Source organism: Dendropsophus ebraccatus, chromosome 7, assembly GCF_027789765.1.
Source record: "Dendropsophus ebraccatus isolate aDenEbr1 chromosome 7, aDenEbr1.pat, whole genome shotgun sequence".
NCBI classification, from domain to species: Eukaryota; Metazoa; Chordata; class Amphibia; order Anura; family Hylidae; genus Dendropsophus; species Dendropsophus ebraccatus.
The window spans coordinates 22,349,955-22,368,374 of record NC_091460.1 but is presented as its reverse complement, the minus strand read 5'-3'; the positions used below and the strand labels follow the sequence as shown (position 1 = coordinate 22,368,374).

At 43.6% G+C, this 18,420-nt stretch overlaps 1 protein-coding gene across 1 annotated transcript in view; it reads right to left on the bottom strand.

Annotated features, from left to right (window-relative positions):
- Nucleotides 1–2,452: 2,452 nt before the first annotated feature.
- LOC138796490 (vomeronasal type-2 receptor 26-like) overlaps nt 2,453–18,420 on the bottom strand; it is a 38,285-nt gene continuing 22,317 nt past the window's right edge. The window contains exons 5-6 of the mRNA XM_069976096.1: nt 8,543–8,666; nt 2,453–3,357 (exon numbers count right to left, since the gene is read on the bottom strand). Of these exons, the coding sequence (XP_069832197.1) occupies nt 2,453–3,357; nt 8,543–8,666 (1,029 nt within the window). The remainder of the gene's footprint in view (nt 3,358–8,542; nt 8,667–18,420) is intronic.

Here is an 18,420-nt window from a genome sequence, read left to right as displayed (position 1 = left end):
GAACCCCATACTACATGAATAACACCAGTAATCCAGTCATTGTGCCAGTGCATGATAACACATGAACAATGTCATCTTCATGGATGAAAATACTCCAGCTCATCGAGGTCTCATCATTAGGGAACGGCTGTTGCAGACTAGGAAATATCACATGGGTGGCTAGCACTTTCTCCAGACCTGAATTCTATAGAAAACCAATGGGATCAGCTGTGTCGCAATGTAGAAACCCGTAACTCAGAACCTTAGTGACCAGTCAAGAAGACTGGGATGCCATGCCTTAGAAGACAATAAGGCAACTTGTGATGTCATTGTCAAACTGTAATTAATGTCCAAGGACACTTGACAAGTTGTTGATTGAGACATTGACATTTTCTATTGTGGTATATCCACCACTGGTGTTATTTTTTTATTTCAATAAACTGTATGAGATAAGGAAAGGGCCATTATGTTTTTACTTAAATGTCCCATGATTTTTTTTTTTCATGAAATGGGATTGTACTGGCATCAGCACAGGGCTTACCCGGGCAAGTTCCATGGCCCACAGTGCCTCTAGGGGCCGAGAGAGGGAGAGCAGTCCGGTGTTGTAATGTTCTGCCTGCTCACTGTAGTGTAGGGTGAGCGCTGAACATCAGAAGACACAGGAGAAAGGAGCAGGACCTGCAGAGAGAAAGGGGTGAAGGACCTGATCTCATGATTCTCAACCTTACAGTGGGGAGAGCACCCCAACAGAGAGGAAGAGGGAGAAGACTGAGCTGAACGTGCTGTATGTCAATGTCAGTCAGTCAGTTACTGGGTCAATAATGTGTGTTTGTGTATGTTAGTAGTGTCTCAAGTGATTATGCATAGTGTGTGGATAATGGGCGCAAAGTGGATGGATGAGGGGCCCACTGAGGCTCTGTTGCCCGTGGGCCTGCAAAAACATGGAGCCAGCCTTGAAATGGAGGCATGTTTCACGAAAAGAAATTCTATAAATATCAGCTAAAATTAACCACTATCCTAAAAGACAATATTTTTGGAGAATTCTGTCAAAGAATGACTGAAATAAGTACATTAGAGAGCTAAAACCGCATAAAGGGAGACAGGCCAGATTTAAAAAATGGGCTCTGATCCTTGATTTCTACACTAGTCCTCAAGGAGTGGATACATAGTTATTGTAGTCACTGAGTAGTCACTGAGTGTTTTATTGCCTTTTGCTATTGAACAGCCTAACTTCTTATTTTTTGTATTTTTAAAAAAAATTTCTGTCAGTTAGTAAATGATAGAAATTTGAGGGAATTTAGTTCAGCCTGTGTTTCATACTGTAGATCAGGGGTCTCAAACTCGCAGTACTTCAGCTGTTGCAAAACTACAATTCCCATCATGCCTGGACAGCCTGGACAGCTGGAGGGCCGCGAGTTTGAGACCCCTGCTGTAGATGAATCTCCAATATCGGCATGTGCACATTTTAATCTTTATACAACCTTATACTATGGTTGTATTTCTAATAGTTGTTTTTTTTTCCTAATTTGCTCGTGAGATGATAAAGGTGTAAGAGTAGAAAGCACCATCTGCTTTGTCTACCCACTGTATCCATACAACATTGATGAAAGACGATCAGTCGGTTATTATAGGTGGCGGTGATATTCTTTATTGTGTTGTGTAATTGGTTTGAACTGAAATCTTGGCAGAAAATTATAGTATAATGAAACCATTGAAACAACCTCCGATTGTGAAACGGAATTGCCTACGGTAGGCATTATCCATGTTAGGAATAAACACATAGCCCCATCTGTTCTCACATCTCAGCACCTGGGCCATGCCAATGCTACTCAAACAAATAACAAGGCATGTATAGTCCAGGTCAGAGACTTATCATTCTGATAGCCAGGAGTGGCAAGGACATCGCAGAGATGGACCTAAAACTTGGATTTTATAAACTAGCTAAAAAAAACATAACTGGTCCAGCCAAAAGACAAAGATACAAAGACACCACAAAGATACAAATACACCACACAAAAAAACATCAACAACACAATATTCCAACACATAAGTCTGTGTTCACAACGGCTCAAAGGGAATCGAATAAAGTAAGATGGAGGCTGTAGGTGGGTCTTGTGCATTACGGAAGGTCCTTGCGCTGACCCTGTTATGAGCAATAACACCTGATCTATCCCTCGATGAGCCGAGGAGGATGTAAACATGTTGGGATTTTTGTTTGCTAGATGTGATAAGTATATTGGGTCACTTCTAATAATTTCTTTATCATCTGTGTTCACAATTGGATGGTATAAGGGTTAGGGGCTGAGGTTTTGTCATTTGTTTATTGGAACTGATTTTGGGTCCAACTTTATCCCAATTAATATTTAGGCTCCTATATAGTAGGTAGTAATCTGCAGATAGAGCTTTATATTTTTTGCATCTGCCTAAACAGGACAGGGGAAGGACATCAAAGGCATTAACTTCATATAATGAGTCACTTAATGTATCTATGTAACAAGTGTCCAGAACTCTTCTCTTCCGGCTCCATCAGGATATTGTAACATTTTGGTAAAAACATACAGCTCAATATTCCTCCCCCTGAGGCCAATATGGCGAATATCTCTACAGTGACCATGTGTTTCCCTGTACTGCTCAGATAGGCCGGGATGGCACAGATCCAGACACTGCAGAACACCAGCATGCTGAAGGTGATGTACTTGGCTTCATTGTAGATATCAGGTAATGTCCTCACCAGGAAAGCTAGAACAAAGCTCACCGCTGCCAGAAACCCCATATAACCCAACATGAGGTAAAAGGCCAAGACTGACCCTTCATTACACTGAATGATGATCTTCCCAGGATAATCCAGGTTATACTCCTGATATGGAGGAGACAGTGACAACCAGATAACTGCATTCAGGATCTGAATAGATGAACAGACCAACACTACAGTATAAGGAAGCTTAACCCCCACACACTTTCTCCAGGGACTGTCAGGTCTGGTGGCCTTGAATGCTATGCAGACTATGATGGTCTTGGCCAGGACAGAAGACACGGCTACTGTGAAGAAGATCCCATAGAAGATTTGTCTCAGCATGCAGGTTATATCCACTGGGCGACCGATGAAGAGAAACACACAGAGTAAGCTGAACATGAGAGAGATCAGGAGAATGAAGCTGAGGTTCCGGTTATTGGCTCTGACAATGGGAATGTTCCGGAATAAAGTGAATATTCCAATTATACATAAAGTTATGAGAGAGAGTAATATGGAGATGATGGAAAAGACTAAAGCAACAACATCAGTCTCATAGGACAGAAACTCATAATGTCTCATAACACATTTGGTTTTTCCCTCATTCGGCCATTCATGGTCAGGACATCTCTGGCAATTCCCACTGTCTGGTAAAGAATAATACTAAATTGTTACACAAGTGTTTTTTTTTCTCTGTAAAACATCTTACAATATTGTACACAGAGATATTCAGATTTTTTATTTTTTTTCGCTCATTTGAATTTTTTTGTGAAACCTGGACCCAGAGATGTTCGTGCTGCAATTTTATTCCCTTGGCTCTTCTATAATAACTGACTGAGAGTTGTTTGAGAGCCAGTAGCGAAATTTGATGGGGGGCAGGGGGGGCGGCCGCCCCCGGGCCCACTCTGGCAGGGGCCCACTCAGATCGCTATTGAATTTTCTCTCCCTAAGTCTATTCCTGAAGATACAGACTGCCTGTGCAGTCTGTATCTTATGCTTTTACCTAATCCAGTATAGCGGAGAAGTACGGCCGGGGGCGGCCATCTTGATGACGTCACAGTGGTGCGTTCCAACGCTGGAACGCAAGGGACGTAATCAAGATGGCGCCCGGCTTTACTGCACCGCTACAGAGGACTGGGTAAAGTATAAGATACAGACTGCAAAGGCAGTCTGTATCTTCATGAAGTTCATTTCTGAAGATACAGACTGCCTGTGCAGTCTGTATCTTATACTTTACCCAGTCCTCTGTAGCGGTGCAGTAAAGCCGGGCGCCATCTTGATGACGTCCCTTGCGTTCCAGCGCTGGAACGCACCACTGACGTCATCAAGATGGCCGCCCCCGGCCTTACTGCTCCGCTCCGCTCCGCTCCGCTACACAGCTATAGGTAAAAGCATAAGATACAGACTGCACAGGCAGTCTGTATCTTTAGGAATAGACTAGAGCTGGACATGTGGATGCAGGGGGAGCTGGACATGTGGACGCAGGGGGAGCTGGACATGTGGACGCAGGGGGAGCTGGACATGTGGACGCAGGGGGAGCTGGACATGTGGACGCAGGGGGAGCTGTACATGTGGACGCAGGGGGAGCTGGACATGTGGACGCAGGGGGAGCTGGACATGTGGACGCAGGGGGAGCTGGACATGTGGACGCAGGGGGAGCTGGACATGTGGAAACAGGGGGAGCTGGACATGTGGACATAGGGGGAGCTGGACATGTGGACACAGGGGGAGCTGGACATGTGGAAACAGGGGGAGCTGGACATGTGGACATAGGGGGAGCTGGACATGTGGACACAGGGGGAGCTGGACATGTAGAAACAGGGGGAGCTGGACATGTGGAAACAGGGGGAGCTGGTAAAGAGGTGGAGCTGGACATGTAGAAACAGGGGGAGCTGGACATGTGGACGCAGGGGGAGCTGGACATGTGGAAACAGGGGGAGCTGGACATGTGGACATAGGGGGAGCTGGACATGTGGACACAGGGGGAGCTGGACATGTAGAAACAGGGGGAGCTGGACATGTGGAAACAGGGGGAGCTGGTAAAGAGGTGGAGCTGGACATGTAGAAACAGGGGGAGCTGGACATGTGGACGCAGGGGGAGCTGGACATGTGGACACAGGGGGAGCTGGTAAAGAGGGGGAGCTGGACATGTAGAAACGGGGAGCTGGACATGTAGAAACAGGGGGAGCTGGACATGTGGACACAGGGGGAGCTGGACATGTGGAAACAGGGGGAGCTGGACATGTGGACGCAGGGGGAGCTGGACATGTGGACGCAGGGGGAGCTGGACATGTGGACACAGGGGGAGCTGGACATGTGGAAACAGGGGGAGCTGGACATGTGGAAACAGGGGGAGCTGGACATGTGGAAACAGGGGGAGCTGGACATGTGAAAACAGGGGGAGCTGGACATGTGGACATAGGGGGAGCTGGACATGTGGACACAGGGGGAGCTGGTAAAGAGGGGGAGCTGGACATGTAGAAACGGGGAGCTGGACATGTAGAAACAGGGGGAGCTGGACATGTGGACACAGGGGGAGCTGGTAAACAGGGGGAGCTGGACATGTGGACACAGGGGGAGCTGGACATGTGGACACAGGGGGAGCTGGACATGTGGAAACAGGGGGAGCTGGACATGTGGAAACAGGGGGAGCTGGACATGTGGAAGCAGGGGGAGCTGGACATGTGGAAACAGGGGGAGCTGGACATGTGGACGCAGGGGGAGCTGGACATGTGGACGCAGGGGGAGCTGGACATGTGGACGCAGGGGGAGCTGGACATGTGGACGCAGGGGGAGCTGGACATGTGGACGCAGGGGGAGCTGGACATGTGGAAACAGGGGGAGCTGGACATGTGGAAACAGGGGGAGCTGGACATGTAGAAACAGGGGGAGCTGGACATGTAGAAACAGGGGGAGCTGGACATGTGGAAACAGGGGGAGCTGGAAATGTGGAAACAGAGGGAGCTGGTAAACAGGGGGAGCTGGACATGTGGAAACCAGGGGGAGCTGGACATGTGGAAACCATGGGGAGCTGGACATGTGGAAACAGGGGGAGCTGGACATGTGGAAACAGAGGGAGCTGGTAAACAGGGGGAGCTGGACATGTGGAAACCAGGGGGAGCTGGACATGTGGAAACCAGGGGGAGCTGGACATGTGGAAACCAGGGGGAGCTGGACATGTGGAAAACAGTGGTTTTCTGATTTAACCCTATTTGGCCCAGTTCTCTCTGGCAGCTTCATAGAGGAGCTGGGGGCTGATCTGGAGATCCTGGGGGAATGGGGGCAGAGGTCCGACCCCTCCACCCCAGTCTCTTACAGGATAAGGGACAAGTATGTTTAAATCAGAAAGCTGTGATTCGGATCACAGAGAGCAGGGTGCAGCAGCCTGTAGTGGCTGCCCGAGTTAGCTAGTGATTGAGCCTGCGGTACCTCCCTGTGAGTGATGCACCTGTCTTAGGCAGAATGCAAATTATCTACCTCTATGGTATATGGGTCAGTCAGTGTATAGGGAAAATAATAGTCTTTGCATAATGGATTTAACTTTTTTTTACAGTTTTAACTACAGATCTCAGGTGAACCTGTTATACTGCCCATACATCCATGACATTGGGATAGTGAGCGACTCCGATGAGAAGACACCCCTTGTAAGTCACTGTTTCATTTTATGTGTCTATATATGTAAATGTAGAAGCCTCTAACACTGCTCTTAATTCACTATGAGTAATGGAGCAGAATATACCCTTTATTATTTAGAAAGCATTGTTGTCAAGCGAGGTTCCCTTTGGGTAACATAATCGGTTGGGGGCCCACTCAGACTTGCTCGCCCCCCCTAGGCTGAACCCCTAGCTACGCCCCTGTTGAGAGCTTATTTGTTGTGAAACTAGTTTTGATTTATAATTACACCCTTCACTTTACCACAGAATCTTTTTTTTTTCAACCTTAAAAAATTTCTTGTGAATTTAAAAATGAATTGCAAATGAGATGGTACAACTGACACATCCCCTTCATTTCATGGGTTAGTTTGATTTAAAAAATACCAATTTTACATGTTCTTTTGTTTTGTTTTTAACCTTTTAAATAATAATATTAAAAAAAAAAGAAATAAAATTAAAATTTTCAGTCTATGGAGCGTTGTCAGATCCAATTTTCTCATGTTCAGATTGGTAGTTTTTAATGTTACCTACTGTATCAGGACTGAGGGATGCTATGATAGGGAAGAGATCGAAGAGACACACACAGCGAACCTTACACCTGTTCCCACCCATTGTCCCTGCCTACTTGCTTCAGTCAGCTTTATGTGGCTTTGGACAACCCCGAAAACATTCCCTGACTTATTTATGTGACACACAAAACACGGACAAGACATACAAAGGTAACAAAGGTTCACAATGGCGGGCTGCAAAGTACAAAATCGGAATGCAAAAGCAAATTCACAAAGTAAGCCAAGAGGTCAAGGCTGGCAGAAAACAAAAATAGTAAGGTAACAGGCAAAGTCAGAGAGGTAAAGCCGTATCCAAGGCATAGAAGCAGGTAAAGACTAGCTCAATAACTTGCAATAGGTGAGTTTCTATGCATGACTGGACCAGACCTCTGATCAGTATAACAAACACTTGGGGCCAGAACAAGCTGACTTGCAGGGAGATCTGCCAGTCAGAGTAATTCACCAGCAGCACAGCTGCTGACTACCCAGCTCTTCCTTGAGTGAGGTGGCACAGCAGCATCCCTGGTAACCAGGGACGCCATCGGATAAATGTGACGTCACTCAGCAGGTGGGGAGAAGTCCAGGACATGGGGAACATTCAGCAGAAGAATGATGCCAAGCTTACCCTTGAGAGTCCCGGGCGGTACTTTAGGCACCGAGAAGGACAGCGCTGGAACTTGGTCAAGTAACCATTTACCATGGGATTAGTGATGAGCGAATAGTGAAATATTCGAATATTCAATATTCGTTCGAATATCTCCCTGATATTCGACTATTCGATCGAATATTCGATCCCATTAAAGTCTATGGGAACAAGTATTCGTTTATTGAAAAACATCTATTCGACTACTTGGAGGTCACCAAGCCCACAATGACACCTCAGGAAATGATGCCAACACCACTGGAATGCAACTGGGACAAAATCGCTGGTAATAAAGTCACAAGGTGAATTACCTGGTTATTAAAGGGTGTATGAATATATGAATTTATAGGTAAAGCTGGACGGTTGTATTATGTAGCACATAGCACTTGGTGAACAGAGTGCCTTATAGTAGCACAGAAGCCTGCTTTCGTATTTATGTATGATGTAGCAGCACGTAGCACTGGATGAACACAAGTACTACTCTTTTTTTTAGATCTAGCAGTCTAGCACGTATCAGCAGCAAAAAACACTTGGTCAGCAGAGTGCTTGCACTACCCTTTGTATTTATGTATGACGTAGCAGCACGTAGCACTGGATGAACACACGTATATATGTTATTGGGTCATGTGACTATGCCATCCAATCATTGTTATTCTCGTTTCTCGCGATGCTACGTACACCAAGGGGCTGTGGAAGCCTCCCTGCATGTTGATTGGCTAAGAAAACAGGGAAGAGGGGTGATTTGAACTCTCATTGAATATTTATCGAATTTTCCGTCGAACTATTCAATAATATTCGATACGATCAAATACCTTACTATTCGATCGAACATCTATTCGATCAAACAGTATTCACTCATCACTACATGGGATATAGATATATAGACATGGGATGTACAGTTATATGGATTTAATCAAACAAAATTACAGTATGCAGATCTCAGCTCATGAGCCCACGCCATATTTCCCCATCTGATACATTTATTTACCTGTACTGTTCGTGAATTCTCCTTCTGCACATGGGGCGCAGTCATAGCAGCAGCTGTGATATCCTTCCCTGAGAGCCTTTCTGCTTCCCGGCAGACAGGGGTCACTACATCGACCTTTTGGCATCTAAATTTTGAAAATATTTACTTAAATGGAATGTCATAAGATTTTTTTTTTTATTTGAAACATTTTTTAAATTGTTCCCCATTTTTTTAGAATTTTAAAAAGTAAAATAAAGAGAAGGAAATCAAACAAATGGGTAAAAAAAAAATATTAGACTCTGTTAGAGATGAGCAAAGCAGCCGGAAATTCGTTTTGTGAGCTTCGCTAATTTTTGGTCAAACTTGCTAAGATTTGCGAATCAAATCTTAATAAATTTCTTTAAAACAGCCAAAACTATAGTAGCTACAATAGTGGGACTATTACAGAGGGGCAAATTTGTTAATGCATATTCTTTGGAAAATGACAATAAAAAAATGTCAATCAGCCAGTCAGTCATCCAATTTCTGCCATTCCTCTCCTCTCTGTCCCTAAATCTCTCCCTGCTCTGCTCTAACTGCCTGCTGCCATCCTGTTCTCTCCTCCACATACAGCAAACTAGCCACCTCCATTAACGAACTGCCTTATATAGAGGGGGTGATGTTGACATCCCTAAATCACTCTGTTAGGGTATATTCACACTATGGAATCCCGGCTGTTCACCCGCCGTAGATTCCATGGCTTACCCCCGCTCGTGGCCACATGCATCATTCCTGGTCCCGTAGGCTTCATTCTATGTTTTGGCAGATTTCGCCATCCACCCGAAGAATCGAGCCCGCCACTGGAACCGGGGAGGTGAGTGGACGTTGGTCCCCTCAGCCATCACCTCTCCGGCCCAATCCGAAAATAGCCCCCCCGCTGGATTACCCCTTCAACTCCTGAAGTTAGTGACACATTCACAATAAATAATGTTAAATCCGCAGCTGAGTATGATATAAGGGCCTGCTCACCAGTTAAGAGTACAGAAGTATGAGCAGCACAAAACGGGGCACTAAACGGGCTGCCGGAGCTGTGAAATTAGAGTCAAACAAACGGGCATTAACTATACATTTGTTTTTTAACCATGCTCCTGGCCTTATTTTTATCCCTGGTGCATTAGGATTTCCCAACACAACTCATTGCTGTGTCAGGTTTACACACTCAAGATACAGTAACTATCGCTACACCTGTAGCTGTGAAATAAAAAGTAATGGGAATCAGGTTGGGAATGGGTTAAGGGTAACTAATAGCAGGTTAGAAGAATCTAACCAGCTTTTAGATCTTCATAGAGCAGGGTATGATAAGTAGGAAGGCAGTTCTCTTATTGTTACTTTTCTTGCAATCCCTCTATTATTTTGTCAGATAGGCAGTTTGGTGCACTTGAAGCAGTACTACAGCCATTGGCGTAGCAATTCACCCGCCTGCCCGCCCCTCTTTGTGTATGGTCATTCGGTGCTCTGCAGTAATGAGCGACCAAACTAATGTCACAGCAGAGTGATACCTCTATATTTATGGAAAGGGGCCAGCAGATTGGTGCACTAAAGGCTGTAGTTCAAGTGCACCAAACTGCTTAAATAACATAATAATTAGAGATGAGCGAGTAGTGAAATATTCGACTTTCGGGAATTCAAATTGAATAAACACCGAGATTCGACTATTCGAACAAATATTCGATCCCATTATAGTCTATGGGGAAAAATTCCTCCCTAGACAATGACAACACCTCTGAAATGACACTGGGACATTAGGGGGAGCATACCTGGGTGCACCCAAAACCACAAAATCGCAGTATAATGCCACTCTGCAGTTGCGAAGGAAAAATATTTTGGAACGCTTTACGAACGCTTACGGCGATGTTCACACATTTCGTTCGTATTTCTTGTGCAGCATTACATACATGATTCCAATGTGTGTAAGTAGACCGTCATGTTATTTGCGTGTATCACGCGTCATGCTCTATGTATGTATTATGTATGTATCGCAAACCCTTACTGGGCTACTGGAACAGTATTATCACGTGCCTTTACTGGGCTACTGGAACAGTATGTATCACTTGCCCTTAGTGGGCTACTGGAACAGTATGTATTTTATGCCTTTACTGGGCTACTGGAACAGTATATAACAGGTGCCCTTAGTGGGCTACTGGAACAGTATGTATAACGTGCCCTTAGTGGGTTACTGAAACAGTATACAGGCTACACCAGGGACTCTATGAATCACTTGTACACACAGGGTACTGGAATAAATACACCTGCTGCTGACTTTTTCACTGGATATTAGCCCTGGAAAGGACTTTTGGGTTCTGTAGTAAGCCTGCCTGACCAAAACGCTACTAAAATCTCTCCCTGCTCCAAGATCTTTCCCTGGCTAGGTTGAAAGCTCATCTGTGGTCGAGAAGTAGAAGTCAAATATTAAAGATTCGAGGTCATGTGGATCAGCCATCCAATGAGCGTATACGCCATTTTTGGGCTGCGTGCGTACTCCCAGGGTCCCTCACAGCCTCCCTGCATGGTGATTGGATTAAAAAAAAAGCACCAACTGCGATGGTAGGGCTTTCAAATGTTTCCCGCGTATTCGCCACACTATTCAATTCTTTCGAATACCGCAATATTCGATCGAATACCATCTCAATCGAATCGTATTCGCTCATTAAACATTGCTGGAAAACAGGAAGAAAGGTAAGAAGACAATGTTCTTTCTAAGTGTCTCCTGCCCTATGGAAACATAACAGCAGATTAGAGTTTTTTACCAGCTATTAGTTTCCCTTTAATCTCTTCCGAACCTGAAATATTTTTTATATTATTAGGCAACTTCGGGTGACCTGATCAAACACTTTTTTTTTTTACAGATTCTTGATACGCCTTCCTGGCCCCTGTGATATATATACACTTTTTTTATTATTTTTATTGAAAATTTGGTTATTAGTCAGATGGGTGTGAATTTCATTTTAATATTGGGCGTTATTATCAGTACAAAGGGCAGGGTCATACAGTAGGGGGCGTAAATGCCTAATATACAACCTGACTGTATAATTACACTCATCTCTCGACATTTAGTCCCATTAACAAAATTAAGTTCATGTCCATCCATATAACAAACTAATTGCCAAACAAACACTAAATCCATATATCTCTGGAACAGAAGGCTGTATCAAGAAACTATAAAAAGGTGCATCAGGGCACGCTAAGTGATTTAATAGTAGTAATTAACCACTAGCTGACCTAGGACGTACCGGTAAGCCACGGCCGCCTGTCACCAGATGACCCTGGGTGTAACGGATGTCCTCAGCTATGTAGAGAGCTCTGGAGCTGAGCTCACTTCATAGCGAGCGAGGACCAGCGGCTATCAGTGGTAATGACAGGCTGCAGCGATGGTGCTGCAGCCTGTCATTAACCCCTAAACGCCGTTATTGGGGTGCGATCTCAGCATGTAAGGGACAAGGGCAGCTTCTGTCACTTATTGAGTGGAACCCCAGAAGTGTGAATGCAGGGGTCCCCTTCACTCTCTCAGAACACAGGTAGAGACTATGTTTAGAATGCCGATAACTTTGATCAGTGCTGTGCTATGACATAGTAGTGATCAGTGTATATGTGTATGAAATAAAAAGTTAAAAAAAAAATAAAATACAGCAAAGCCCCTCCCCCAATAAAATACTGTAGAGTGCGTATTTGCCCGATCTATTGAAATATAACAATAGTGATCCCGTACAGCAAATGGCGTAAATGGAAAGACGCCAAGATTGCTGATTTTTTTGTTACATTATACATATATATTTATAAATAATAAAAAGTGATCAAAACATCGGATTTACACAAATATGGTAGTAAAAAAGTAGGTGAAAAAATAAAACCGTTATAAGAGTCACAATAGGGCCATTTTAATTATTATTATTAATAATAATATTATTATTTCCAAAAAAGGGCATTCATTATAAAAAGAAAAATTGGAAAATCTGTGTAAACTTGCATATTGTTGTGTTCGGACTGACCTATAGAATAACAGCATCATGTCACTTTTACCGTAAAGTGCATTAAGTAGACACAGGAACCCCCGAAAAGTTAGAATATTGCATTTTTTTCCAATTTCACTGATTCTTATTTTCATAAATAATATTTTAGGGGTTCTGTCATACATGTTATGGTAGATTAAAAGGCGCCATTACAAAGAACATTTGTTTCTGGGAAAAAAAAAAAGCCCTGACATGGCCCTGTAGATAGGAAAATGAACGTGCTATAGCTAGAGGTTTTTTGTAATGTACCGTGTTCTGTCTCCATGTTATCGTTGTTGATGTGACATTGAGGTGATCTGGATGTGATGCATCAAATATTGCGACAGGTATCCTGGATATAATCATATTGGATCCAGATTGTCTAATCACCCAATTGAAAATACACAGCAGTGTAAACCATTCTCCAGTCTCACTGAAGGACAAATCCATACCTAGAATGTTTCGGTAATTGACTCTTCTTATAGACTCTATTAACTTCCAATAGAAAAACAATGATTGACGTATGATGCCATGAAAGTATTTAGTACAGACATATAATCCTAGTCGTCCATGCCAAAAATACCAAAAACTAGGCACAAACTTGGCCTGCATAAAACACAATTTGGAGGCCTCTTCACCCACAAAGCAAAATTTAAAGGGGTTGTTCTGTTTATTTTTTTTCTTTTAAATTTACTGGTGCCAGAAAGTGCCAGAGATTTGTACTTTACTTCTATTAACAAATCTCAAGTCTGTATGTCCTGTAGGCAGGGGTGTATTCTCTCCAGTCTGACACATTGCTCTCTGCTGCCACCTCTGTCTATATCAGGAACTGTCCAGAACAATAGCAAGTGCAGGAAATGGTGTATATTTTCCAGTCTGAAGAGCAGGAGAGGTTTTGTATCGGGATTTTCTACTGCTCTGGACAGTCCCTGACATGGACAGATGTGGCAGCAGAGAGTAGAACCCCTTATAGAATGATAGAAATTTTTGGCACTGAATGTTAGGGTGATTGTTACAGACCAAAAATTGGACTGAACTGACTAGCTACAATGGAGGCAGACCATGCAACTGCTACAACGCCTGTGCGGCACGCTCCCCCCCCCCCCCCCAGCGAAAAGTGGTCTTTCTCCATGATATCTATGGCTCATGGAACACGCTGGCAGGGCTCCTTCTCCTGTGGCCAAAGGCAGCATTGCATCTCCAGCGACAAGAGGGCCCCTACCCCCGATGCACTTACTGACATGACCCAGGACAGTCACTCACTCAGTGTTTCATTCTCCAAGCTCCCTTGCCGGCCAGTGATGCCATTCATATGCTGGGGATCTGGGAGAGCAGAATGCTGTGGGAGTGTGCAGGGTCATATGAGTATGGGGGAGAAGGCACTTTTAGGATTTATAGGGCCCTGTGCAGTTTTGTTGCTATGGGGCCCCATGCATCCTAGCTATGCCCCTGGTTCAGAGATATAATTTATAACAGATTCAGTCATTTGTGCTTGCGCTATTGGGCTATGTTCAAACACAGTATTATTGCTCAGCATTTTGGTCAGTATTTTGCAACCAAAACCAGGAGTGGTTTGAAAACCCAGAAAGGCTATGTTCACACACTGTTAAAATTGAGTGGATGACCGTCATTTATTAGCAAATAATTGCATTGCCGTTATTTTAAAATAGCGGCTGTTGTTTTCAAATAACAGCGGTTATTTGCCAAGAAATCTCTTTTTTGTTGAAAAATACTAATCAAAATACTGATCAAAAACACTGTGTTAACAAAGCCTTAAACTAAGCAATTTTTAACTAATAAAAATTAACGATAAACAATTGCAAACGAGATTGTTTATTCCCTCACATCCCACAGCGGCACAATAATGGGGTATTCTTGCCCCTGTGAGCTAGGCAGGACAAAAGAATATTTACTAGTACAACAAATAAAGTTTTATTAATTCAAATAATGCCCCTCCTCCCTCCCCCGTGTATGTGTATTTTTTTCTTCTTACTTATTCTACTGAGGTCTGCTGCGGCAGTGGTGCGGGTTGCCAGGCTTTCCTCTCACTCTCCGTATCTGCAGACCTCGGACCGGCATTTGGAACGCAGTTTGCGTTCCACTTACCGGATGTGACATCATTGACGTCACTTCCGCTCCTCCGTCCGCTCCGAAATCGGAAGTAGTGCGGCGTGTGTCTGCAATCCGGCAAGGAGCATCTAGATGAGCCTCCTTCAGCTTCCTGCACCTTATTTCTCAGGTTTGTCTCCTAGTCCTATGTGAGTAACCTGATCAGTCTCCGCCTGGGATGGGCGGGGCTTTATTTAGGCGCCAAACGGGATTTTTAAACCCGGTGTTACCACCGCTGTCTCTTGCTAGGGCCAGCTTACAGCATTGGTGTGTGGTTGGTTTTTGTGCACTGTGCAGATTCTGTTATAGTAATTTATATTGCAACTGCAGACCTATATCTCTGTTTGTATATACTTTTTGTATATTCCTTACAGTCATGTCCAGAGACTCCGCTTCTCGCAAATCCTCTAACAAACGGCATCATCTGGTGTGCAGACAATGTGAGGTACCCTTACCTGATGACAGTGAGTTTACCACCTGTGCTGCCTGTCGTCCAAGAATTCAGGTAGGACCAGGAATCCTATTTATATATGTCAAGCTGCACCTCCAGTACCAGGTACATCATTTATATGTTCCTTAGGGGAAAGATGAACCTACCATTCAAGACGTGGTTATATGGGTAAGTGACCTGGTACACAATTCCATGAATAGTTTAAAGGAATCATTATCCCAACCCAGGTATTATAGATCTTACAGCAATTTTATAGGACTTATGGGACCCCAGTTAAAATTAAGTACTCTTTATTTAGGAAAAAACTTAGAGGAGAAGAGGAGTCCCCTTCAGTATCCCTGGAAGGTTACAAGGTCCTAGACGAGATCTATTCTGATTTTGATGAAGAAGAAGATAAAGAGAAAGAGCGCTTCCTCTTCAATTCTGAAAACATTGCTAAACTTGTTAGACTTGTGCGTGCCACCGATATGCCTGACCAGGAGGAGCCTTCATCCTCTAGGACAAGATCCTTCAGGATGGAGGATTTTATCTCTGACCTTATTTTTTCTGAATGGAAGAAGCTGGACAAAGCTCCTTCTATCAGTAAGAAATTCTGGGCTTTGTTTCCTATTGAGGAGGATCAGTTTGATTCCTGGATTGATCCCCCCAAGGTAGATATGACCATTGTTAAACTATCCAAGAAAATGGTTGTGCCTTCAGATGATGGGTCAAGCCTTAGAGATCCCATGGATCGTAGGGTTGAGACATCCTTAAAGAGGGTCTATTCTTCTGAAGTTGCTCAAACATCTATAGCGGTTTCAGACCATAAGGTCTCTAAAGCCATGAAAATGTGGTTAGATAAGATTCAGGAATATATTGATGCTGGGGTAGATAGAGATGCGATTCTTTCCTCTTTTAGGAAAGTTAATTTAGCTATGGAGTACTTATCTGATTCTGCATCTCAACAAGCCATACTTGCTGCCAGATCCATGGCTTTATCATCTTCAGCTAGAAGGGCATTATGGCTACGTACTTGGCCAGGAGATAATCCGTCCAAGTTTAACATGTGTAATTTGGAGTTTTCGCCTGGTAGGCTCTTTGGGTCAGAGCTTGATAGCCTTATGTTAGAACTTTCTGACAAGAAGGGCAAATCTCTCCCTCCTGTCAAGAAGCCCTTTCGATATAGAAGGGAAAGGTCACCTCAAAGAGGCAGACAAGGTCGCTTTCAAAGAGGTAGAGGTAGAGGGTATGGAGGTTACAAAAGAGGAGGAACCTCCAAGAGAGGAAAATCCTCCCCAAAAAGCAAGGATTTCTTTTTTTTTTTTTAATTTAATATTTCTTTATTTCTTTTACCAAAAAAATAACAACCATCTTCTCAACAGAGGAATAAATACATAATTACATAATTACAAAAACATAATCCTTATCATCAAATCATGATTTGAGCAATTTTAGCCCCCCCCCCTGTCCACACTGCGACAACCAAAAAAAAAAAAAAAAAAAAGCACCCTTTACCAGCCACTCCAGAATCTCTTGTGCACTTGTTCTCTAGGAGTCTGCCCTTTCGCCCTTACCCATTCCAGAGATTTAATAATATTAACCTGGTTAACCCATTCATCCACTGATATCAACCTATCGCTCATCCAATTTCTCAGTATAGTTAGACTCGCATAAAATATACATTTTCCCAGAAGGTTCTGTCTCTTTTTTTCCTTAGGTGATACACCCAAAACCGCCATTTCTAGGGAAAAAGTCTCAGTCATTAAACCCTTACTCCGTAACATACCTTCAATTCCATCCCAGAACAATCTACTCCGAGGACAGAGCCAGAATAAGTGAACCAAATCAGCCTCTTCTTGATTACAATAATTACAGGAGGAACTATTTCTTGCCCCAATTATATACAAGAACTGTGGTGTTGTCACGACCCGTCACACCAAACACACAGAGACAGTGAGCCCTAAGCTCAGCCCCGCCCACTGACTCTACCTACTTGCCCCCCTAGGCTAAACCCTAGGGCAGCAACTGGGCGACGGTCCCTGCACTGGCTTGGTGGGACAAAAAGACAAGACAGACAGACAAAACACAATAAAGAATGGTCAGCAATCCGAGTCACAACAGTCTGGCAGCAAAGGTACAAAATCAGGATCCAAAAGAGTAGTCAGAAAACAGGCAATAAGGTCAGGGGCAGGCGGCAAACAAGGGAGGTCAAAAATACTAAGCAGGAGTCAGGAGAAACCAGAAAACAGAACACACAAGCAGGCAGGGACTAAGTCAATAACCGGCAAGGCACAGGCAGAAGCTGAAATCTTAAATAGGACACCAGGAACCAAGTCCAGAAGATGATAGGAGGGACCAGCTGTCAATCACTGAGGCAAAGGCAGGTTAACCGTTACATGACCAGGGAAGCTTAGAAGCAGAGACACGGGTGGGGCCGGGAAAACAATTAGCAGACCAGAAGGAATAAGACACAGTTCAGACAGGGAAAAAACAAGGCAAACTAAACACAGAATAAATGGAAGATTATGGCCAAAATCGCAGTCTTTGGCGCAGAGGTCTAATCTTCGCAGCAGAGGCACTGATGCCTTTTCAGGCGTGATCATGACAGGTGTATAGTGTATAATTCTATGCAAAATTTTAAACTGTACTAACCTATGCTCCATATTAAAAGATACTTTCCTAATGTTTCTTCCTATTTCTTCCCAGCTATCCTCCAAAGTGAGACCACAATCAGTTTCCCATTTATTTCTGTATCCCGGAAGGATTATACCATATCTTTCCATCATTAACCTCTTATAAATTTTTGACGGCAAACCTTTAACCCTGTGTATATTCATAATTTTATCAAGTGCCCCGTTGCTGTGAAACAAAAAACCTACTTTTATCTCCAGTGTTCCTAACTGCATTAGTGAGCTGTAGATACCTGAACTTAGAAACCCAAGCTATATCACTATGTCCCAGTATATCCCTGGGATCCTTCAGAATCCCCTCAACAAAAAAATCACTCACTTTACAAAGTGCTTGTTTCTTCCAGAATCTCTGGGCAGATAACCCAGCAAATTCAGGAAAATACAGATTATCCCATATTTCTGTGCAATTTAAACTCCCCTGAATCAAAAATATTTTTTAAATCTCCACCCAAACCTTGTTAGAGAGTATCCCATACCAATCCCTATACTTTTCACAAGTATACCACCAGATTCTAATCTAATATAGATATCTTTAGCTCCCCCCAAGAATTTATCTGTCTTTAACCACCCAGAGTCCCTGTGAGCCAATATAAAAGCCAACTGAAAAGACTAAAAAATATAAACGAAAATTGGGCAATCCAAATC